The following is a 26,564-nucleotide window of genomic DNA, read 5'->3' as shown; positions in this document are numbered from 1 at the left end:
AAAATAAAAATGCTTGCATATATTTATCAATAGAGGACATTGCAACTACTTGTTGAGACTTTCCTAGATGCTTATAACGGAAAGGAGGACTGGTGAGCTGGTGTGGAACACTTTGCACAATAAAGAATGGTGATGGGCCGGCTGCTGTGTGTATCCTTTATGTGTTGGTTGTGTTCAAGATTGCCACTCTCTTCTTGCAGGAACTCTAAATAATGAGATTACTCGAAGGTTTCTGAAAACTGTGTGGATGATTCAAAACAAATGCTGCTAAGAATAAATACTTCAGTATTAATAAATGCACATACACGTATCAATCTTACCTCGTTGTTCTTCAAATAGATTACTTCTTCACAATTCAACACTCTGAAAAACAAAGAACAATTTCATTGTAGCTGATAAAATACGTTTCTAACTTTTGTATTACATCACTATTGAATCAAGATTGTAGCCAAATGTAAACGCTTGCAACATAATAAAATCCCTACAAGCCGCGAAAGGAAACATATTAAATTGTCAACAACATAAACCCAAAATCCACCCACCAGTACCCACCTCCCAACCCAAAACATCCATCCATCGATGCTCTTTAAAGGTGGCGTCTGTCTGTGCACAGGTACCTGTAGCTATGTTGGCGTGTGTACTGTTCCTCTCTGCATGAAAACCTGCATATGTGGTGTCTATATTTGTGTGTGTGTGTGCTCATGTTGGTTTGTTCTGTGGGCATGCACCATGCAACGCCCAAACTCATTTTCCATTAGATTGGCTTTCCAGTTGGATAGTCGAAGGAATTCCATTGTGGAAAACTAGTCTCTGTTATTGATGGGCCCACTCATTTTCTTTTCACTGTACTCTTCCCTGTAATCCCAGTACTCCGATTTAACTGACTATATTTCTCCATTCTAACACTACCCAGATAATGAAGACGTCCAGGAATGACCTAGCCAAATACACAGTATATAATTACAATCTTATGTAAAACATGCACAAGTACTTGTGAACCAGATCGGTTACTTTATATCACTTCTTGATCCCAATAGGACAGATTCTAACGTGATTTGTTGAACAAATATCAGGGGTCTGGTTACTTGTTTTCTTTTTATTGGATTCTCAGCATCTCTTTGGCCCTTGGTTCTCTATTGGTTGGAGGTGTCGTCTCGCATTCCTCCTCCATGTAGGAAAAGTGAAATCATATTTATAGGTTGTTCTTGATGTGTAGTGTAGCATAGCCAAGGACAACAGTTTATCTCTGCATGCAAAATGTTCAAAATTCCTGAACTGCATGGTGTGCAACATTTGCAACATTTGATTTCTCAAAATGTCTCCCTAGGCAAGATATAGACAAACCACATTTCACACTGAAAGAATTATATTTTGAATTTTTCATGGAATTTCTGAATTTTAAACAGTTTCACAAATACTCACGTATATACTCCAATCTTACACAAAAGGCAACTCCTTGCTTATTGGGAGACTAACATTAGCTTGTTTTGACAGATAATTGTTCTTTCAAATATGTGCTGAGCATTATTATTACCATATCTGACATGACTTTATAAACTATGTCTTCCTGCTTTTTCGAAGGGGATTAAAGCCCGTAACACACTGCATGAATACATGGAGAAAGCCATAACCGAAAAACTGCAGAAAAGTGAGTCTGAGGAGTACAGCGATGCTCTGGATTTTATGATCAACAGCGCCAAGGAACAAGGAAAAGAATTTACCATGCAAGAGTTAAAGGTAAACCAGTAAATCACAAGCATAACATCTCAATGTGCTCTTCTTGATTATAAAAACATGCAAAGCAGGAAGTTACAAAACTTAAAGGCGATCTGGTGAATGATGTCATAGAAAGTCTCAAAAACCAAGTAGACATCCCCAAACAAAAGTACATTCAAGAAGGTCTATTGTCCCTAATATTTTAGGATGCAGAACAGGGTAAAGAGATTTTTTTCCACTTTTGATGCCGCCTTTAAAGAAAATTCCTTATTTGATTTCAGGCAGATGGACAGAGTTTCAGGCAAATGTAAGAAAGGTCTAGTGTCTCACGGAGTTTTTGTGGTTTTAGGTCTCGCCTGTCAATGCGCATGCGCATTGAGCAGAGCGAGACTATGGGGGCTTAAACAAAGCTTACCTACACTGGCGATTCACTGGCGATTTGATGAAATGCATGTGCACTTTTAACTCAATGCGCAAGCGCAATTAGTTAAAATGCGCGTGCACAGCATCAAATCGTCAGCTTAGTGCCGCCAGCAGCTCTTCCCGCTCCGCCCCCTGCTGCATCAAAGGCTTGGCGCTCTGCCTCAGCCCAGCCATTCTCCTCCCCTAATTACCCCCTGCTGCATCAAAGGCTTTTTCACGGCCGGCCGGCCGTGCTTTCAGTTTCACGGCTGGCCGGCCGTGCTGTATCTCAGCAGTGTTGTGTGCATCGTGCAGCTTCCACTTTTGTAAAGTCAAAGTGAGTTTTATGACATTGCATGCATAGAGTGTGCTGGAGTGGAAAGTTTACATCTTTCAAATTTGTAGTGTTTGTGCTCGTTGTCATTGAGTATCTGTCGTCTTCTCTCCTGCTTGCACTCTTGCATTTTCTATTAACACTTCTATTTTTCCTTGCTCGATTTGTCTTTGCTTTGAACGTTTTTGCCTCCGTGCAATTTCAGTCAAAGCTTCAGCAATGACACTGAAGAGTGCTTGAGCAAATGAGCTTGAAATCCTCGGCGCAAGACGAATAGTCAATTAAGTCCGGGGGAAAGAAATGCTCCGTAATAGAGATTGATGACTCGCTTTATGTACGGCCTCAGAAAGGATTGGAATCATTTAAATTAATATATTCAATTACGGTTTTAAAAAACAGCCGTTTTGGTTTCTTGGCATTTAGTCGAGTATTTAGTTTGTGTTGATGAGCCATACATTCTCCCTCTAACAAGCAAGGACGCATTTATTCTCGCGCTGCCTGCTGCTTCCCTTCAAGTAATCACCTCCCTACTTAAAGCAAGCATTGGCATAGCCAATAGGTCTCGCTTTTGGGACCTTATAATAGTTTAGTGTCCAGCACAGTATCCTTGTTTTTTAAACGCAGCGCTTACAAACAGACAGCATACACAAAAGCTTTCTCAAAATACAGCATGAGAGAATTCTTCACACACACAGACACACACGCACGCACTCACACACACGCATGCACTTGCAAACAGACTCACATGCATGCACTCACATACACACACACCACATGCACACACATACACACATGCACACACACTCACACTCACATGAATACTCCCACTCAGACACACACGCACACAACTAGCACAACTAGCGGCAGGCTGAAACACAAAGTAAATATTAAATAAAAAACAACATGTAATCTTTTACAGGGATTACACTGCCACTGACAAAGGTAAACAAAAGTTAGCTCAGGATCTGCAACACTGCATGTTCTTCTCTTCGCTCAAGTTTGACTTGCAACTGTGGGGAGAGGGCGGTGTATTCGCCAGAGCACTTCCACCTCATAATCTGGAAGCATAAATCACCCCGCCCTCCCTCTCCCCATTGTTCGGCTCCCATTTCCTCTAAAGTTCAATTCACAGTTTCTGTATTTTGTGGTCGCCTTTACATAGTACATTACACAGTGAGTTACAGCCCTCATTTCACGACAGGTGACACTGTTTCAAGCTGTTTTCAAGCTTTATTACAAATCACAAAAAGATGTTAATATTTTACTTCTGTTCTTGGATTTTCGTCACAATAAAAAACACTGAATATAATCTTCACAAAAGTTATTTACAAAAGTTTAAGCTATTGCCATTATAAATTAAATACAGTATTTAACAATTTAACAAAAAAAATAAAAGCCATTGTTATTTGTAATATTAATACATCTAAGTCACGTAAATAAAAAACATGTTGCATTACAAATGCTATAGGTGTCACATTTGCGAAAGTTATAACTATTGGCATTGTAAATGACAGAGCTATTAATTTAGCTATTTTAACAAACACATACATAAAAAAAATGTAATTTATAAGACCAATAGCTCAAACTTTCCTAATGCGAGACCTATTGCATTTCCAATGCTTGTTTATTTTTGTAACCATCTAATGATGGGATAGCTCAATTTATGTTTTCATTGAATATGCTTGGTTGCAATTTTAAATACGAAGCTCTGACCACCATTAGAGTAATTAAAATTGTAGTCAGGTCATTAGTAAAGTTGCCGAGAAAACATGAAGATATATATTTATTTGGAAAGCAAGGCATAGAAAGTTTAATGCCAGACATTTGCACTTTAGTTATGTGGTCTTGTTGGGAAAAGGTAATGTTGAGATGATATGTGCAGTGGGTTATACAAATTTGGTGCGGGGAAAAAATGTACCAGACTTTGCATTTGATTTGTCTGTGAAATGGATAATTCTGAACCAAGTGAAAAACTAGTCGAATCCAGTGCAAGAACAACCACTATCTCATTCTCTGCTCCATTTTACACCCTCTCATTTCCTCTCTCATTCCTATCACATGCACACACCCTTGTCTCCCTTTCACTCACAGGTAGCTCTCATCATTTCCTTTCCCACTTTCCACTTGTTTCTCATTCTTCTGTTCCTGCCGTATCTTTCTCCCCTGATTCCTCTTTTTCCTCCTCTCTCTATCTCCCTCTCCTTCGCTTGTCCTCTCCATTTCACATCTCACTGGCATAGTCTCACATCTCTGTCAGAGAGAGGAATGTGTGACCAACAGGATCAGAGGCCCTACGGCGGTGCCTGGCGCATTCTGTAATAATAATAATTCAATCTTTAATCTAAGACTATATACCCCGTCACACCAATAGTAACCTCATGAATACAAAGCAATGGGAGATCAATCTATTCTTGATAACCTAGATCTGTGTGCTGCCCGCAAAAAGTTAATCACGGCAAGCAGGGTATAGGGGTTTGATAACAACTGTAGGTGCAAAAGTGCCACTTTTGCCTGCCTAAACTTCAAACTCTTTACTAACGGCCGGAGAAATAAAATTCTGTAGTTCTTGTTGCTGAAAACAGACTAGCTCCTCTTTCTGGAGCATTGTGTCGCAATGTCTTTAGCGGCTTTTTTCCATGGACGGCCTTAACAGGCAGCTCTTTTAATACCTACCTTTTGTGGAAGTACTTTGGGACACGTGCTCCATACGCCTGGTCACATTTGCTGATTGTTATTAAAACAGACATATAACCCATATGTTGACCTGTCTCCCTGGAAGGTCAGCATACATAGAGATGCATTGTTCCAGGACCAGAACACTTCACAGTGATCCATAACCGTCTTTTCCTGCTGAGGCTGGGGACAGACTATGCATTCAATCTTGTAGTGTCAATGTATTTGGCTAGCATCTTATAAAGAAATGTTTTTGGTATAATCATATCAATAACAGCGCCCAAAACCTTTTCAGAGCTTGGTGACAAAACCAAACTGCGATTAGAGAGGTGGATAGTTAGACAGTACAGACAGGACAGATTGCATAGTAGGTTACCAGATGGTTCCAAGTACCTGCAGGCAGTACTTGTGTCCAGTCTCATCCTTTCTCATATAGATCATTGTTTTCTGGTTTGTTAGGTGGATCAACTTAAATGTAGACTCCCAGAACTAGAGCCCTGAGGCCTTGGAGGCATGGAGTCACATGGGATCTTGGGTTAAATAGCAGTATTGGAGTGATCAGGAGCTTTGTACAGTTTCTGGACTTGACAGTTTGGCCAGGATGCTGTCCAGAATAAATGGGCTGATAACTGAAGCGTTGATAGGTCTGCCCTTATAGGCAAATGTCTGGGTTGGAGGAATCACAGCTCACCTTCTATAATCATTCTGGATAGCGTAAAATAGCACTGGCTCAGGAAAAGGTCTTCGTTTGTGTCTGAGTATAATTCAAAAAAGCAAACTGATGTCCTTCTTGAACTCACAATTCTACAACTTACCATTATAAAGAAATATCCTCTACCGCATTCCATTTCTAAACTTTAGTCTTATTTACATTTAAATCAAGACCTGATATTGCCAGTGTCCTTTTTTTGTGCCACGTGATTTCCGAGTTGAAAGAAAACCTTGTGAGCTTACACCCGGGCATCACTTTGCCACAATATTGAAAATAGCTTTACAACAATGATAAAACGCCTAGAAGGTATCTTTCATGCTTTTGTCTCATGGAGAGAGATAAAAAGAGAGCTTATGTCACTTTCTTCACTCTCAGCAAAACTAAAAGAGGTCTTCGTGCTGCTCACCCCACCCCTTGGTCGTGCTGCTCACCCCACCCCTTGGTCGTACTGCTCACCCCTGCAACATTCCTCCTGCACATATATTACCACCACTCAGGAAACCCCTCCCTCCACGTATTGTATTATAATTGCATTTATATAGTGCTTACTACCCCTGACGAGACTTCGAAGCACTTTTTCGGCGGGTAGCACGCTTCTCTGGGACCCATAGAGGATTAGTGTTGAATTAGTATAATGAAACATGCAAGTACATTTTAAGTGGTGGATAAGTTAGTCAGCTATTTGGATTGATAGCAGAAGGATAGAGGGAAAAAAAAGGTTTGTATTTATATAGCGCTTTTTACCCCTGCAGGAGTGTTAAAACATGCTATTCAGGAAGCCCGTAAAGGATTAGTGGTGAATTAACATGGTGAAATATGAAAGTAATTTTAGTGGTGAATATTAGTCAGTTATTTGGAGTGAGAAGGATAGCGGAGGGAAAAAAGGTGAAGAAACTTTTGCATTCATATAGCACTTGTTACCCCTGATGGATGTTGAAGCGCTTTTCTGGTGAGAAGCACGCCACTCAGGAACTCATAAAGGATTAGTGTTAAAAATTAGTATAGTAAAATAGGAAGTAATTTGAGTAGTGGATATGTTATTCAGTTATTTGGGTAGAGACGGGTAGGTGGCGGGATAATGAAGGGAAAGAGGTTTGTATTTATATAGCGCTTGCTACCCCTGATGGTGTTTTAAAGCGCAAGTAGCACGCTACTCTAGAACCCATCAGGATTAGTGTTGAATTAGTATGGTGAATCATGAAAGTAATTTTAGTGGGGGATATGTTAGTCAGTTATCTGGATTGAGAAAGGTTGGGGAGGGGTAGAAAAGAGGGAAGCGTTTAGAAAGGTTTGTTTTGGGGGAATCGGTATAGTAAAAGAGATGTAAGATGATGCAAGGAGGGGTAGTGTGGGAGAGAGTCTAGAAAGGGTTATTTTGGGATCATAGTGGTGGTATGGGGTTTGGGGTTAAATGAGAGAGTGGATGTAGAGGATATATTGAGCGAAGTATAGGCTGAGAAATAAGGAAGTGCATTGGAAATGCTAAATTAGAAGAAAGTGATAAATATATAGATCCATAAGTACATTGAAAGTATATAGATGCATAATGGAGGTATGTATATTTGGCAGCATTTCTGGCCCTGGCCCGTCTCGAACAGGCTCAAACAGGCAACTGCCCTTGTCCTCTCCACCCTTAACTGGCTCAAACAGGCAACTGCCCTTGTCCTCTCTGCCCTTAGCCTCGACACCCGGGCAGAGACGCCCTAAGCCTGGCCTTTTATAGCCCTAGTAATCAGGTGAACCCCGTCAGCCAATGGGAACCCTAGCCCTAACACTATCCAATCACAACACTAGCCCTAAAAATCTAGAATCAATAGGAGACCAGGACCTTTCATCCAATTTTAGCCCTAGTCCAAGCACCCAATCAGTTCAAAAACCCTAATCTCTACGTACAATAGAGGCCCTATCCCAACCATTAGTCCCACCCCAAGTCCAAGCAACCAATGGCACAGGAAGCCCTTGTCCCTACTTCCAATAGAAAGCCTAACCCTACTCTTAGTCCCACAACCAGTCCAGCAACTAATCACACCAGAAGCCCTAATCGCTACTTCCAATGAAAAGTCTAACCCTAGCCCTAGTCCCACCCTAGTCCCAACAACCAATAACACAGGAAACCCAGGTCCCTACTTCTAATAGAAACCCTAGCCCTAGCCCTAGTCCCAACCCTACATTGATTGAATCACAGACCCAGAAACCAATCAGAACACTCAAATACCCAGCAAATGAGGACACTAACCCTAATCAAATAGAAACATCAGATACAACCAACAATCAGTGTACACATGTACCAAACAATATAAGACCATGTAAGGTCCCAGCGACCTCAGACAAGGTTTGCTGGCCAGGGAGTTGGAAGCTGCTTTTCCTGTTCAGAATCTCCTAGGAGACAGACAGGCTCAATCCACACGTTGGACTTCTGCAGGTAAAGGCCTCACTAACTTGAAATCTAACAATACTGTTTGAATAAAACGTTACTCCCTCTACTGGCCAAAAAACGAAGTGCACAGTCTCTAGTAAACACAGTTTAATCAGCTCACAGAAGCACTCTCTGATGCAGAATATCCCTGTTGCTGGGGGGAGGGCTGGTTTCACTGGCTTGTGAACACAAAATGGTGGCTGGGGGTGCACTGTTTTAACATACAGGCCTTAGCACAGAACAAAGGAGAAATTTGGAGGGAAAACCAAGTCATAAGCAATGAGAGGGAAAACTACAGAGTTTGGACTGCAAATCCCACAATTCAACACGTTAAATGGAAGCAATCATGGGCAGGAAAAAAAACACGTTTAAAACACAAAACAGGTGATAAAATATCCAATCACAGGCAGGTTAAAACTACAATTTTTAAAATGTAACAACCACAGGCAAAGTAAGAAATCACAGAAAGGGAAAATTGTTTTTTTTAAAACCTTTGTTTTGGGGAAGAGACAGCACTAGTCTGCCTCCTTAATACTTCCTTGACTTTGCTCACTGCAATCTGGGGCACAGGGAGGCTGCAACTCACAAGATGGAGGAGAATGATTTGGGGTGCACCCAACAAGGCCTTAAGGGGAATGGGCTAGTGTGAGGGAACGGCTCCGAGTTGCTTGGTAGTTGAATAGCCAATCTCCAGTCCTGGGTCTGCTGGCCAGGGGGAAGGGAGGGGGGAGCTGCTTTTCCTGTTCAGAATCTCCTAGGAGACAGACAGGCTCAATCCACACTTTGAACTACTGCAGGTAAAGGCCTCACTAACTTGAAATCTAACAATACTGTTTGAATAAAACTTTACTCCATCTACTACGAAGTGCACAGTCTCTAGTAAACACAGTTTAAACAGCTCACAGAAGCACCCTCTGATATAGTATATCCCTGTTGCTGGGAGGGGGGCAGGGGGGCTGGTTTCACTGGCTTGTGAACATAAAATGGTGGCTAGGGGTGCACTGTTTTAACATACAGGTCTTAGCACAGAGCAAAGGAGAAATTTGGAGGGAAACTGAAAGTCTTCAGCAATGAGAGGGAAAAACTACAGAGTTTGGACTGCAAATCCCACAATTCAACACGTTAAATGGAAGCAATTACGGGCAGGAAAAAACACAAGTTTAAAACACAAAACAGGTGATAACATATCCAATCACAGGCAGGTTAAAACTACAATTTTTAAACTGTAACAACTACAGGCAAAGACAGAAATCCCAGAAAAAGAAAATCGTTTTTTTTTTTTTAACTTTTGTTTTGGGGAAGAGACAGCCCTAGTCTGCCTCCTTACCACTTCCTGGACTCTGCTCACTGCAATCTTCAAGCCGGCAGGGACAGTTGTGCTTCACCTTGCCTCCCCCACCTGAGGGGTGGGGTTGGCAAAGGTAGGCACACTTCTCTTCCTAACTTGGTTTTCCCGCTGCTTTTCCAAACCAAAGTGGGGGTCAGAACCGGTGAGGGCCAGTTGCTGGGAACAGCAAATGGCTGGGGTTGCTCACAAAGGCAACAATCCTTTGAAGCTTGCCCTTCATGGACTTACCCTATCCTAGGGGTGGAGGCATGGCACCTCGTCCCAAGATGTGCTTTGTTTCAGGACCCCGAGAGCAACAGACTCTCAACCCAGCGGTCCAGAAACATGTCTGGTGGTGGCAGCTGGTGAGCAGCCACTCAGCCAGGACACTAGAGTTAGGTTGTTTTTCAGGGGGCATCTCTAAGATCCCCTCTGAGTGCATTCCTATTAAATCCCACACTGGAGTCAGTGTGGGTTTCATGGGCTGAGAAGTTTGATACCAAACTTCACAGTTTTTAGTAAAGCCATTATGGTGCTGTGGAGTTCGTAATGACAAACTCCCAGACCTTATACTATTTATGGCATTCCTGCACTTACAATGTCTAAAAATTGACTTAGACACTGTAGGGGTACAGGGCTCATGCACCTGTACCCTCACCACTGGTATAGTGCAGCCATCTAGAGGGGTGGGTTAGCTAAGTCAGGGCAGTGGATTGTAGGCATAGCACACAGTAATGTGTCCCATGTCAACTCTTCACTTTGTTCTGCACCAAAACACTCATCCTGCAATGGTAGATTGTGTGGGTTAAGGTACAGGGCCTTTAAGGGTGGCCCAATAAGTGCTGCTTGCTCTCATTTGCAGAACTGACAACCGATACTGGCCTTTCCAGAGGTCAATTCCTCATGTATGGGTGGCAGATTGTCACCAAGCCTGGCACATGACCGACACACGCAGTACTCCATGCCATACTGCAAATGGGCCCAGGACAACACATAGTAGCATGGTTGTATAAAGCGATCGGAGAATAGATATGTATTGCAATGTAAATGTGCAAGTTTGAAATATTTAAAATGTGTGCTGTTAAAAATATCTTTGTGGTTTAGGAGGGAAAAGAAGCAACATGGAATGGGAGGGGGTGAGAGGGAATAGAAGCTATATGGATGGGGATTTGGGAGACGTACTGAAAACACAAGCACTCATATGGAGTGCTTGAAAAACAAAAGAAAATGCTCCAAACACGTGAGCAGTAGTTGGACACAAGTACTCAGTCCTTGCTCCAGGGGAGGGCCAAACACAAAAAGAGGACATGACCCACACATGCCATGACAAATGGGGACAAAGGAAATGTGAGTGATGCTGAAGCTAACACATGGTAAGCTATGGCCGGGCTCTAAGCCCACTGTATGTAAACAGAAATCTCATAGAGACTGCCCTTGTGCAGTCTAGGCAAAACCTAAAAGTAAAAATAAAGCCAAGACTGGCTAAATTCTAATTTGTGTTTCTGCGAGGCAAGCTGGTAAATAAATAAACATGGCATCTCTAAGGGTGTTTTTGCATTCTCTGTACATGGAACTAAAAATAACATGTCCAGGCCCATTTCCAGACTGTATTTAAAATTAAAATTGTGTCACACTCTGTTTAAAGCTGGTTGATTGAAAACTGCAAATTTGTGTTTTATGAAATGTGAGGTGATGACGGCCCATGAACCTGCTCTTTGATATGTGCTTGAACACTGATAGCAGCTCTTTAATACCCGGTGTGCTGCATGAGGAGGTGAAGCAGCACAGCAGGGAACGCCTTAAACAATTAACTAACTTCTATTTAAGAGAGAGAAATGTGAGCATACAGAATATCTAACTAAAGTGCGCATTCATAGAACCCCTCACTCTTGCATGCATTTATTTTAATTAAAAGCGTCATGTTACAGGAACAAACCCCGAAAAAGCCAGGACTGTCCGTGGAAATACAAGAGATCTGCAGTGCTTAATTTGAGCCGGTCGTTTCTGGTGCTCAGCACCGGCATTTAATCATCAACACAGGTGCTTTTCATGAGCACCAGTTAAGGACACATTAATTTACGAGGAGATTAAATGATTTTCCCAGAATCACAGGATGCTGAGCCGACGCAGAGACTCGAACCTGGTTCCCCAGCTCCGAAGTCTGCCGCTCTGGCCATTATCGGTACAAAAGGGGGTGGTGATGGACGGAGCATCTGAATCAATCAAATACTCACACCCAGTCAAAAGATCTGGGTTTAATCCATCACCGTTCTTTAGCCCACTCTGCCACCCCAGTTCAGACATGGCTATATGCAAATCAGTCTGACCCTGTGCCTCATGGGAACAGTCCAGCCCGAACTGCCAAGCCATGTCTTCCCTGGACCGGAAACAAGCTTCCGAGGACCGGTTTCTGGCATTCCAGCCGTCTTCAGCCCAGCTTGCTTGAATCCAGTGGCAAAGTGAGCAAGGGACTCACGTCTGAGCATACCCTGCCACACTTATGGCGGCCAAAAGCAGTACAAAAGGGGGTGGTGATGGACGGAGCATCTGAATCAATCAAACACTCACACCCAGTCAAAAGATCTGGGTTTAATCCATCACCGTTCTTTAGCCCACTCTGCCACCCCAGTTCAGACATGGCTATATGCAAATCGGTCTGACCCTGTGCCTCATGGGAACAGTCCAGCCCGAACTGCCAAGCCATGTCTTCCCTGGACCGGAAACAAGATTCCGAGGACATGTTTCTGGCATTCCAGCCGTCTTCAGCCCGGCTTGCTTGAATCCAGTGGCAAAGTGAGCAAGGGACTCACGTCTGAGCATATCCTGCCACACTTATGGCGGCCAAAAGCGGTACAAAAGGGGGTGGTGATGGACGGAGCATCTGAACCAATCAAACACTCACACCCAGTCAAAAGATCTGGGTTTAATCCATCACCGTTCTTTAGCCCACTCTGCCACCCCAGTTCAGACATGGATATATGCAAATCAGTCTGACACTGTGCCTCATGGGAACAGTCCAGCCCGAACTGCCAAGCCATGTCTTCCCTGGACCGGAAACTAGCTTCCGTGGACCGGTTTCTGGCATTCCAGCCGTCTTCAGCCCGGTTTGCTTGAATCCAGTGGCAAAGTTAGCAAGGGACTCACGTCTGAGCATACCCTGCCACACTTATGGCGGCCAAAAGCGGTACAAAAGGGGGTGGTGATGGACGGAGCATCTGAATCAATCAAACACTCACACCCAGTCAGGGCTGGACTGTTCCCATGAGGCACAGGGTCAGACTGATTTGCATATAGCCATGTCTGAACTAGGGTGGCAGAGTGGGCTAAAGAACGGTGATGGATTAAACCCAGATCATTTGACTGGGTGTGAGTGTTTGATTGATTCAGATGCTCCGTCCATCACCACCCCCTTTTGTACCGCTTTTGGCCGCCATGAATGTGGCAGGGTATGCTCAGACGTGAGTCCCTTGCTCACTTTGCCACTGGATTCAAGCAAGCCGGGCTGAAGACGGCTGGAATGCCAGAAACCGGTCCTCGGAAGCTTGTTTCCGGTCCAGGGAAGACATGGCTTGGCAGTTCGGGCTGGACTGTTCCCATGAGGCACAGGGTCAGACTGATTTGCATATAGCCATGTCTGAATTGGGTGGCAGAGTGGGCTAAAGAACGGTGGTGGATTAAACCCAGATCTTTTGACTGGGTGTGAGTGTTTGATTGATTCAGATGCTCCGTCCATCACCACCCCCTTTTGTACCGCTTTTGGCCACCATGAATGTGGCAGGGTATGCTCAGACGTGAGTCCCTTGCTCACTTTGCCACTGGATTCAAGCAAGCCGGGCTGAAGACGGCTGGAATGCCAGAAACCGGTCCTCGGAAGCTTGTTTCCGGTCCAGGGAAGACATGGCTTGGCAGTTCGGGCTGGACTGTTGCCATGAGGCACAGGGTCAGACTGATTTGCATATAGCCATGTCTGAACTAGGGTGGCAGAGTGGGCTAAAGAACGGTGATGGATTAAACCCAGATCTTTTGACTGGGTGTGAGTGTTTGATTGATTCAGATGCTCCGTCCATCACCGCCCCCTTTCGTACCGCTCTGGCCATTATGGCACATCCTCCCCCCACTCTCATGGTTAGCAGTTGGTTCTGTTTTAGGTGGCGCTAACAGGAGGAATGGGCTGGTTTAACAAATTAACTGCAGGACATCTGTGCACCCTACATCATGACCACCTTTTAGCTTCTGTGGGTTTTTATTGTAAACCTAGTTAGAGAGCTGCGAAGCTCTGCTTACAAACATCTACCATAAGCAACTGCCACTTTATTTTTTTAAATGATTGATGAAGGGTGTATGCTATATTTTATTAACATGATCACACAACAAATTGCCTATTATCAATGCCAATCGTGTGCACACTGGTATCTCTGCCTCACTCTTGTCTCTTGTGTCATGACCCACAAAGTGGCTTGGCTCTCTTCGCCAAGTGCCTTTTCCCACACCAGCAACTCTTTCTGCCTTCATTCTGAACATATCATTTCCTGCTCAGTTCATGAGTGCTCACCTTCTCTTAAGGGCAATGGTGGTATCTTTCCATAAATGGCTTCCAGGTCTCCTTTTCTTCCCATACTCCCTGCTCAATGTCACCTTATGTCCTTGCATGTATAGAAAAGAGGTCGCGAGTGCCTTCTCCTGCAGATGCATGAATGGTGCTCTATTGCTATGCTGGAAGACAGCACAGGTCTGCATGGCTGCTTATGATGTGATTCCATTTAGGTGGAAGATGACCTGATTCTTAGCTTTTCCAGTGTAATAATACTGCTTGACTGTGTGCTGGCTTTTCTGGGCTAAAATAAGTGTAAAACAGGTCTGCCTTTAACCTGCAGTACTATCTTCTACTTAAGGGCCGTCTATCCAACTTGTTTCATCTAAATATTCCAAAATCTTCGAATCCTAACAAGATTTGTGCTATTTCGCTTGTGAAAATAGTAAGCATAACAAAAATGTGACCCATAGATGGAATGTGGAATAACATCTCTTGGCACTAACACATGGGCTTTTCCTTGCAGGAGTCTGCTATTGAACTTATATTCGCGGCTTTCTTCACCACTGCCAGTGCCAGCACCTCCCTGATTCTTCTTCTGTTGAAGCACCCCACTGCTATAGCCCAAATCAGAGAGGAGCTGGCTTCTCATGGACTAAGCAGGCAGTGCCTGTGCCATGTTTCCCCAGTTAGCCCTAAAGGTTCTGCTTACATTCAACCATCGCAAGGAACCTGTTTGAGTGAAGCACAAGACGCGGTAACAGGCGACCATCATCAACCTTCCCTTTTGCACCTGGAAGGGACTCCGCTAGAGCAGCCTGAGAAGAACATATCGTGCAATAACGGGGGAAGTCATCTGCAGCCTGTGGTCAGTGAAAACATTGTAGCCCCAAAGGAAGAGGAGGAAACAAACAGGAATAATAACTGTAATCAACAGAACAGTTGGCAAGATGGATCAATGCAGCTCTCCAACAGGCAGGAAAGCCTTGCAGTGGCCGAGACTTGTGGGCCATCATGCAGGTGCCATCTTAGTTTGAGCCTCGAGCAAATAAGCAGCTTGCGTTATCTGGACCATGTAGTGAAAGAAGTCCTTCGGCTGCTCCCGCCAGTCTCTGGAGGCTACAGGACTGCACTGAAGACATTTGAACTAGATGTAAGTATATTTACCTGGCTTCAGACGTAGACAATTTTTAGGTTTTCATGAAATGTCCATAGTATTTAAGATATGTTCTTGGCTTTTGTGTTTTATTATTTTCAATTTTGTTTCAGGAGTTCCAAGTAGCATCTTTCAGTCCACTTGTTTGTTAACTTTTTATTCAAAAAGTAAAGATTGAGAAACTGTATGAACACATCGTAGAAATCCACCACATTCTGGCATATTTCCTACAACGATGTCACCACCCATGTAACAGATGTGAAGTCACATAAACAATGCACAATCTTTGGCGCAACAGTAACTCTTTTGGCTGCGCTAATTTGCATAAAAGGCCTATGTTTTTTCTTGAATTTTAAAAATATATTTGCATGATATTGATCTGCATTAATTTGTTTCCCATACCATAGCACATAAAGGATCAACGAGACACTATATGTATTAGGAGGACATTCAAATAAAGAAAAATGTTACCTACCTGTAGAAACTGTGGCGGCCTAAGACAAGCCACTGCATTGCTTGTCATTGATGTGTGAACAGTTCAGAAAATGGAAATTGCAAATTGCGCCGGAACCACAAATGGGCATTACACTAAAGTGCATTTAGAATGCATATCAAACATTCCTTACTTCTCCATTGCTTTTGGAAATGCCTTGGATAGGCTTCCTGGTGCATTGATTGAGACTGAGCTTCCCTAAGTCGAATGAAGGTCTCATCCTCTTATAGGTGATTGAATAGGTAATTAACTCACAGCCCCTATATTCCTTTTTATTCATGATAGGAATGACACAAGAAGAGACCTTGCGGAAAGAACAACTTTTTTTTTCTGCTGTGCCATATCATCTTAGACAGCCTCTTTCCAGGGGTGTAACACAAAATCACCCCCCCTCCAGAATGTGATCAGGGGCCCCGGGGTCCCCCATATCTCGCATATATTCATTGACCCTGGCCTAAATTAGGGGCAAATAAAGGGTAGGAGGCCCCTAAAGAGGTAAGAGTGGCTGCCCCCCTGCACCGCAGGGACTGCACAGGCTTGTTACGCCCCTACCGCTCCCTCTCAGACTCTCCTCTGGCCACTCCTCTTTAACAGAGATTCCAAGACAAGCCCCTAAATTACTGTACTGTCATTGGATTGATGGAAGGGGAAGGTAGAAGTAGATTTAAAAAATATATATTTTATGACTTTTTTTGCAGTTGAACAAACAGCTAGGTGCATCATTAATAGGCAGAGTAAAGGTTGCACAGTGATTACATTGCTGCTATGTAATGGGCTAGATAAAAAAATTCTTATGGGACTGCATTCGTGTTATTATTGATCATTCCAGGCATATATCTCTGTGCTGCACATCATATAGTTTGTGCGGTATACAGAAAGGCTGACAGGGCCACCAGTCCTTAGCCAGATATCCACAGGTGGCTCTCACGATCAGCAGAATTTGGGAAATGAGGGAAGCATACATTCTCAAATTGACCATACACAGCATGACTCACAAGCAAGCAAAAAACAAGATCAAACTGCTGTATGCGTTATTTGACACATAAAGTTTACAGGAAGGGTTTGGGCAGATTACTAAATTGTACATATGTTGGTCTCTCAAATAGTACACTGCAGTATTGCCATCTGTCATCTTTAGTAGGTCTATTATGGTGCTTTTCAGTTACTTTTAGTAGTATTGTGTCTTGCACTGCCACATTTGCAGCCCTTCCCCGGCAGTCATAGAGCGCAGTGCAACAACCTCTGCACCCTTGGAGAATTTGTTTCTCCACTGGGCCAACTGTGGGGCATCTGAAGACTTCCACATCAAGGCGAGCTCTCCTTGAGCTAATGCTAATACCAGATCTGCAAATCTACATACATGTTGTTTTATTCTGAACATTAGACCTAGTAAGCAGAATTTAAGAGTACAGTCTATCACGTATCCTGTCAAATGACAAAACAAATCAGTACTTTGAGCACAAAAACCCTGTTAAGGAAAGATCTGATCTTAGTATGTTCCTTGAGTCGCCTCCATCAGCTTGAAATTTCAGACATGCTTAGGAAACCGACAGAAACTACACGTGGAGATGGCTCACCGTGAAGGGAGTGTAGAGTAGAAGATTGTGTAGAATACATGTAAGTCTAGTATTTCTGGATCACATTCTTGGGTACCCCACAACTAGCTGCTAATCCACTTTGGACAAATAATCACCAAAAGCTTCCACTCAAACCTGCATAAGGGCTTCCAGCATGACCTTAGTCATATTGAACAAGGTGTGATAAAGCTGGGATAACAGCCTTCTTTCCAGCACCCAGTTGTATCAGTAAGGTAAATGCTTCATTAATTTGTGGCTCACCAGAAACACAATCCCAAACCTTCCTCTATGTTTTAATCAGTGAACCACAAACCATGAATTGCCTATGTGGAATGGCAGACGTCTGGTGCACACTCTAAAATGTAGGTAATGTATTGCCCTAAACCAAGTATTCCAGTGTTCTTGTTGCTGTTCATGGCCATATAATTGCATTTGTTGATTTAACCCCTGTATACAAATTAGTCAAACACCATCGTTGGCAGCCAGTTGTATGTCCTATATTAATATCTGTACGGATCAGCACCACATCCAGTAGTTGGGGAAGTTTACGTTTTTATTACTATGCAAAGTTAATTAAAACCGTTACATACATACATTTAACAACAAAATCAGTCACATTACATTAATACAATAAAAACGAAGAGAAAGTTTAAAATAACACATTTACGTATGCGTACATTTTTTTAAGATAATGTCAATAAGTGCATATATCTCTAGCACAAACGGCAGTGAGTCTATTAAAGGCAGCTCAATAGGAAATTTCTTTTTAAACTGACGAAATGATCCCTTGTGACAAGTAGGCAACCTTTATCTGGTATTTATATCATCCAGATTCCGTTGTGAGAGGCCAGTATTACAAGGTGGCACAAACAGTTCCCAAAGATGTAACTTTTGCAGGTAGGCTTTTCAGCTTTGTCGCAGTCAATGCAAAAAATGTTATGAGGCGGCAGTTTAGCTGTACTAAGGATGGGTCGAAGGACAGCATTACTGCCTGCCTACAAGACCTGACACCGTACTGATTGAAGAATGGCTTTAGTAACATTTTCGGTAAATCTTTTAACTTCTCACAGAGGAATACGATGTGAACAAGGTTCTCTATGCCTCTAGTGCATAATCGACAGGACTGGTCTCCACCCTTTCTTTCCCAAGGTGGTAGAAGCGAGTTAATTACTCCGACTCCCAGGCGGAGCCTCAAGAATCTTTCCATGGTTGCAGTTTTTATACCTGCCTCGAGATAGGGTTAGGGTTTGAGGAAATCATAGTTGTTTAACACAGCCCAACCAAGAGCTCATTTAGATAGTGCATTCTTGTCCTCTATTGATGATATTAATCTTGTTGTCTTAGTTACTAATTTCTTAAAGACTGAGTTGCCCATTGGAGTGTTCCAGGCGTCTGTCAAGCCTAGTGTGTAGATGGACTCTTGAAGGTAAACATTGGCTCTCAGCTTTCCTGAACGTGAGAGCTCTACCCAAAGATGGTTTTTCAGAGTCCCCACTTCGGCTGCTCTTATTTTATGCCAGCTTTTTACAAAAGCCCCCTTTCTTCCTGTCACCTGGTTTTGAAGGCCGAATTCCAGCCTGATTTGAGCCAGAGAAACATATTTGGGAAGCTGGAAGATCGATCGATAGGCGGTTGCTATTGTGCTATCAAGAGTTACTGTGTCTCTGCCCATCAGCGATTCGCTGCCATAAATGAGTGTGGGTTGCAGTTTTGCTCGCAAGACTTCTACAAAAGGTTCGAGCGTAAGGTCCAACAGTAGCTTCGTTAAGGGTTTTAATGCTAAGTAAGTCAAGACTCCCTTTCTTCGCAGAGTGGTAGCATTTGCATTGATTTGCAAACAATTGTGTCCATATTCAGTTGCCCCTCAATTTATACAGACCCTTGGGGGTATCTGTCTCTGCTATCCATCTGGCCACTGACTGATGCTGTGTAGCTAAATTATAGAGCTCTGTGGCTCCTAGTCCACCCTCCAGTGGTAAGTGGAGTTTGCATGGAGGACACAGACACCCTCTATCTGCGTCTTCCCCAGAGGAGATTAGTCAATACAGCATCTAAATCTCTGCACAAATATTTAGGTAGGCTGCTAAGTATATATACAAATAATTAGAGGAAGCCGAAAGGAAAATATGTCTCCAGAAAGCTCACACTCCAGCTAACACCTCCATGAAATTACTATTAATAAGACCGGAATTCATATGGATTATCTGAATACCTAGGTAGTCCGCTCCTAGTTCAGGGTTAAAATAGGCGGTTCACAAATACTGAGTTCTACCAGTGTGATTAAAGAAGACAGAGAAACTATTTCTTTAGTGTGATCCTCAGGCATAAGATGTTACCAAATTGAGTGAGAGTACTCATCAATGGTGTTAGGTGCTTCTCAACATTCCCCAGATATAACAATACATCGTCCACGTACAGAGAAACCATATGAACAAATTCTTATATACAAAATCTCCTATGAACTCCTTTCTGGTAGGGGTGTGGCTGACAGGGACTCCATCACCAAAGCGAATAGGATAGGACACAAGGGACAACCCTGATGGGCTCTATGACTCATTGACCAAGAGTCTGTTATAACGTTTCTAGTTCACAGCCTTGCTACTGGGTTAGAGTACAACAGTCCACTGTTCCCATTCTGAATTCCAGCATCTTTAATATGGTAGATAAGTATTTACAGTTTAAAGTATCAAATCCCTTTTCCATGTCAATAGACACCAAAGCCGGAAGGTGTTCTTCAGATGTCATGTCATTCATTACGTGAAAAAGATGCATAACATTGGCACATTTTTCAATGAGAAACAAATCCTAATTGGTTTGGGTGAACCAACCGAGACAATAAATGGGAAATCCTGTTTGCTGGTAATTTCCCTAATATCTTACATTATAAGTTCAACATCAAGACCAACCGAAATTACATCTATAAGGGGGGTTTGATATGATTTAAGGTGAGCCACTATTATACCCTCTCTAATAGTGGGAGCTAAGGTAAATGTTCCTGTGCCTCGACAAATATTGACAGCAAACGAGGAGACCTATAAATGGCGTAATATTCTGTAGGAAGTCCATCACTGGTGGAGTTTTTTTTCCAGTGTCTGGTCACTAATAACCTGTTGGATTTCAGTCAATGTTTTCGGGCATAACCAGCACATCTAACTGCACATCTGATGATCTGTTCAGTCCCTTCTCCAATATACTTAATTTGCTTCAGACCCAACAAACCCTCGGGTCATACATCACCATCTTGCCTACTGAATGTTCAGTTGATTCCAATATTCCCGACCATGCGATCACGGGAGGGGGATGTATTTGATGTTTTGAAAACTTCTTAACTCTTTCCGTGCTGATGACGCGACCGCTCCGTCATCAGCCGCGGTGGCGCTGTGCTGATGACGGAGCGGTTCCGTCATGGCCCGCCTGACGGGCCTGCGCGGCGCGTTCTATTAAGCGTGCGGGGCCATGACGGAACCGCTCCGTCATGAGCACAGCTCAACCGCGGCTGGTGACGGAGCGGTTCCGTCACCAGCATGGGCCCGCCGCGCCCCCCCCCCCCCCCCCTTAGCACTGCGGCGGAATAGCCGCCGCAGCGATGTGGTTGATGTACATAAATCTGTAAATAGCTGGGGTAACTTTTTTAATCCATTCATTGTGGTTTTATGCAAATGAACAGTGACACAGGCATGGTGGGATTCAATCTCGGTCATATGAAACTCCTTAACAATATCATGATAAACTCCGATAAGATTAACAATATCTGCATAATAAAGTCTTAAATGTGTCCCCTTCAAAGCTTCCTGGTAAAAAAATCAGCAAGTGATAGTGGCACATTTTCATGCTGACTGACGATATATTGTAGCCAGTATAATGGCGTCCATTTTCAAACTAGTGCCAACGTCACTTAACAAACAGCGATTGCGGGTAACATGAGTAACAGCAAAGAGGTTTAGTTGTTAAAGGGCTTTCACAGTGAATACCCTCATTTGGCATCTCCATTGCCCTCATTTGCCTTTCTCACAGTGTTACAGACATTGTGTCACAGTGAATAACTGCTTTTTGGATCCCAGAAGGGGCAACCCTTCTTGTCAAACATAAATCACAATTTAGCTGGTTGTAACAGTCCTGCCTTCACACCTTGGAACCGAAAATTCTTCTTAACACAATTGTTAATTAGTCCAATTGTCTTTAAAATTATGTAATCGACTGAAGAAATCCATTGTCTGATTCAGGCAATCATATATTGCTTTCTAGAAGGCAAGTGCTAAAACACATACCTTGCTGCAAGCATAGCATTTATAGCTAATGTACAAGTACAAAATCCATCATTAACAAATATTTCAAAATTGTATTTATACGGCAAAAAAAGTAGACAAGCTAACATCATATGTTCATTTATTTCCATCTGGTTTGACTGATTGTTCACTTCTTCTCTTGCCTATATACATACCCCTCATTAAGCTCCCAAAAGGTAAAGGACTGGTAAATGAGAAAACATGAATTTCATAAACTATCTTAGTCTCTTTATCGAGGGGATCCATATCAAACAAATTTGCGCCCCCACAGATTTGCAGACTCCATATATGAAGACCATGAAGTTTTCTCACTCAAATACAACTGGTCCCCTGGACTTAACTCACAAAGTCATTGTTTGTATCTGCAAAAACCAATGTCCACAAAGCCATAGACGCACGTCTCTTCATCAAACTGACTATCGACTAGCATTTTTAAAATGGTCTTGACAGTGGGAAATTGCATTTTATTACTAATTTCATAATATCAATGGTCAACAAGCAATATCCTGGCTGCCTGCTTTAACTCTAAAGAAAAAGCCAATATTTGAAATATAGTGTAATATTCCAGTGGTAGCAAATCCAGTGCCTTTCTTATTGCCTCAATTGTCAAAACACTGCTCAAAGATAGCGACTCCTTCAAATCCTTACATTCAACGTTTGCTCCTTGAACAATCTTTAAACCACAGATGAAAGCCTCATACATCACTATTAGAAACTATCTTTGCATGGCAGACATTAATAAGTGTTTCAATTAAGAGGCCCACAAACCTTTAATTAAACTTTGTCAAAGAAGGTATATTCAACGCTATCTCTATTGTCACATGGTCTTTCAGGTATCTCCAGGTCAAATTAGTATCATAAGTACAGATACAATTCTACAGTCACTAATTCTTTATCTCCAGTCACACAGGCAAGCAACCCTTTGCCTGTCCAGCCACTTGTTAAACCTTGTGGAGGCACTTATCTTAGAGAAGAGAGAGTAAAATCCTGCCACGCCCAAGGGGTGGTTAGCTGATTCTTTGTTATACCATAGCTTACACCTGGTATTGAACTACAAAGAGCAGCAGTTAGGCGTAATCCTGGGACAAGCTTTAAATCCCATTACTCATACAGATCATTCTACTTCCACTACCCTCAAGCTGTAAACCTTTCACCAGTGATAGCCACAATCTATTTCTTCTGCCCCCCAGATCTTTTGCATCCACATTTAAGCTGTAAATTATCAACCTCAACCAGTTCACGTACGTCCGAGGGAATCGCTTAGCCTCTTCCTGCATATTTCCCTTCAGCCCAAGAGGATCATATAGAACAACAATTTTGATCTATCTTTGTTCAAACTACCCTGGTCTTCCAGTGTCCCAAAGATAACAAGGGTGAGACTTACCTGAATATTCATAGTAAAATTCTCACTCATAGACTTACATACTTCTTCCCAGAAGCTCTGGATACCCAGATATTCCACAAACATATGGATGTTATTTGCCTTTGCAAGCCCACATTTCGCGCAACTCATTACACCGCCTCTTCCCATCTTCGACAATCTATTGGGTGTCCAATATGCTCTGTGAAGGGAAAAGAGATGGTTCCTATTTAAACATGCACCCTTGACAGTGCTGTACAAAAGATTCATAGATACTTGCCATATATCTCTTCTCTGCATCCCAGGCAAGTGCTCTCCCTACTGCTCCTCCGGTAATGTGAAATCTCCATTGGCTAGGCCGATCAGCAACCAGTACCATCTTGACACTTCCTTATGTTTTTATCCTCCCTTGGATTAAAAATTCTTCCAGTTTATCCAAGCCACTTATCTCAATATCCGGGGTCCGAGACCAGCTTTTAAGTTGAAAGTATTTAAACTTTGAGATTTTGCCATGCCCCAGTTTCCAGAACTTGTCCCGTGCTATAAACATACCATCCTGAAATAACTGACCCCACCATTGCAGACCTGCCGCCTTAACGGGGAAAGCCAGTTTGTCCTCAATGCAGTCAGGGTGGGTGCAAATAGAGATTAGGAGCAGATGTGAAGTCTCAAGTGAATCAAAAGGAGATTTGAGGAAAGTGTGAAATTTTGGAGAAAAAGTTGGTTGACTTGGCAAGTAGGACTGCCACCCTGGAGGGAGTGGTGAAAGAGTTGCAGTCTGCAGTTGAGGTGAATAAAGAAAGCTTCCGTCTTTTGAAGGCAAAGAAAGAGGGGTGTCAGGAAAAATGAGAGTCTTTGGAAAATAATTAAAGGAGGAATAACCTGAGGATCTTAAATGTCCTGGAGGGGGAGGATCTGAAAGCCTTTGTGGTAAGATTAATCAAAGGAGGGTGACAAATTATGACATGGTATCCCCCATTAGAATCCTATCATGGAACATAAACGGTCAGCGAGTGAAAAGCAGACAAGAAACATTATTTCAATATTTAAGGGACTCCCCAGCCCATATTATCGTCCTTCAAGAGTGTATCGATCTATTTTAATCAAGGAAATCGGTACAACAATTGGTTTGTACGAGCCACAGTGTTATCACGAAAGGTGTGGCTATCCTAATAAAGAACCACCCGTAAGTGTCCATCAAGGAGAGTGTGACGGACACTTACCAAACTTTTGATTTTAGTTTTGCCACAGTGGGCAGACAAGCAAGCTCCACATCTGTGAAAAGTGAAGCAAAGCTTAAATAGAAGTATGAATGGTGTATTCACAAAAGCACTTTGTTGCTAGCATAGTATAATTAGTATTTGATAGAAAAATCACCTTGTGAGCATTTAAATGAGACTACAGTATTACATTTTTCATATCAGTAGTGTTAAAATAGGTCCCCTCATTTAAGCCTATAACTGGTGTAGATCTTTTGAGAGATTTCACTAGTTCGGCATCCTGTGCATACTCTGTTATCCAGGTTTCTGTACCCAGTTGATTAATTAGGGCAATAGACCAAGTTTCAGCCCTTTACTTCCACACTTGACCCAAAACATGATGTAATTCTCTATGTCGGAGAAGTTCTGAAATAGTTAAAAAGGCAAAATAGGTGCCCTTGACTCAACTAGAGTACCCATTAAGTCAACTGAGATATATAGATCACTATAGTATGTCACAGTAAAGAAACATTTTCTGAACCCCGTCTGGGATTAAGGCAGTACGGCGTTCTTTGTAGCCCTCTTTGGAATGTACATTGATTAAAAAAAAGAAAACTAGCATTTAATTTCCAAGCTGTGCCCAAAATAGCGTACAAGTGGTAATTCAGAGGGACCGATCATCACTTTTTAACAAAAATAGGAGATTAAAAATTATCTTTCCATGAGACTGGCAGCTAAAAATTCTGCAAAACTGAATTGAAAGAGGAAACTCTTGATTAGATCATCTTTGTCTGCGACATTAGCCAAATTAATATTTTTTACCCTTATTTGCAAATTTATTTTTTTTCTTTATCATTTCATTATTGATTCATGAAAAATTATGCCTCCTAATTTAACTCGGAGCAACCTGATTTTTATTTGTATTTTTTAGAAGAACTAACTGTACAATAAAGTCAGTCAATCTATTGAAATCCTATAATAAGGAAATAAACCAATTAGGAAGTAAAATAAATTACACATGTACTCACAGCACCTCAGCCATCACCAAAACAAGCTAGCACGATCATGTTCCTACCATGTCATCGCTAAACTACTACTGCCTAGTCATCCAACTCATTTATTATTGAACTATGCTCAGCAAAGCTTATTAAGGCGCTTTCGATCATTACCATGCGCAGACATGGTAGGTAGCCATCTCTTACTTCTTTATTAATTAATTAATCTATAACTATTGATGATGCAAGCTAAACTCACATAATTTCATGAAGATATGTCAAATAAGGAGATAATGATGGATGGTGTGCAGGGCCACTGAAAATATGCGGCATGGGAGTACCAAATTATGCGGCAGGATTGACTAAAATATGCAGCAAGAAAAGGCAAATTATGTGGCATAATGCGGCACATTTATATGCAGAATTACTTTATTATGTTGTAATATCACTTTGTAATACTGTCTGGGCAAAGATTTCACCTCAGAAGTACAGGTCTACCAGCCAAATACAGAAATAAGCAACTGAAAGATGACCAGTTAACCTTTGAGAAGGGCCTCCCACTGCACGTGCACTCATGTCGCACTGTTTTTAATAACTTTGATCTGTTTGAGCTAGAAGCATTTTTGGGGGTTAAAATCTGTTTATTATGCAGCAGATGATGGATTATGTGGCAAATGTGACAAATCCATAATCATGCAAAAAATGCTGCGGCCACAGAAAAGCTTAAACTCAAATGTATTACACACCATCAGGGCCACTGAAATTAACTCAAGACAAAATATATTGATGCATCAATTTGTCTAAAACAAAAGAGAACATTAATTAGATTAAGGTTCTGATTGTTCTCAATTAGAGGCTTTCAATACAGCAGAGTAAAGGGTGAAATGGACTCTAAATATTGCTCATGCTTTGCCGGAGGAGTCCATTATTAATTTAAAGTGCCTACATAAAGAACTTACGCTTAAATGTACAGAAATGTCTTGAATCGTGTATAGCATGTTTAACTGGTTTTTACCCCCCAATTACCTGGATTTTTATTTATTTATGTTGATTGTAATTGGTTTGATACAGTCACATGATCCCAATATATCTAAGTGAACTTGAAATTGTTTTGTGTATTGGTTTTACAGTATAATGATATGGTATATGTAGTATTCTTATGATTTAAACTAACAGTACAATAGATTAACTTTACTTAGTAATGTATTTTAGGATCGAACTTTGTAACCATGTTCTGAAACAATGCTTCTTCCTTATGTAAAACGCTCTGATACCTCCGGGTCTAGCCAGCGCTTTATAAAACGTTTTAAATAAATAAATCATAGAAGTATAGTAATGAAACCTCTTTTGAAAAATTTGCTTTAGACCTACATGATGTGGACAATTT

At 42.1% G+C, this 26,564-nt stretch overlaps 1 protein-coding gene across 2 annotated transcripts in view; it reads left to right on the top strand.

Moving 5' to 3' along the window:
• Positions 1-26,564, top strand: part of CYP26C1 (cytochrome P450 family 26 subfamily C member 1) — a 179,020-nt gene that overhangs the window by 126,060 nt on the left and 26,396 nt on the right. For both annotated transcript variants that reach the window (XM_078641136.1, XM_078641135.1), the window contains 2 exons: positions 1,582-1,737; positions 14,638-15,264. In XM_078641136.1, coding sequence (XP_078497262.1) covers positions 1,582-1,737; positions 14,638-15,264 — 783 coding nt within the window. The remainder of the gene's footprint in view (positions 1-1,581; positions 1,738-14,637; positions 15,265-26,564) is intronic.

Source organism: Lissotriton helveticus, chromosome 5_1 (genome assembly GCF_964261635.1).
Source record: "Lissotriton helveticus chromosome 5_1, aLisHel1.1, whole genome shotgun sequence".
Classification (NCBI taxonomy): Eukaryota; Metazoa; Chordata; class Amphibia; order Caudata; family Salamandridae; genus Lissotriton; species Lissotriton helveticus.
This window is presented reverse-complemented; position numbering and strand designations above follow the sequence as displayed.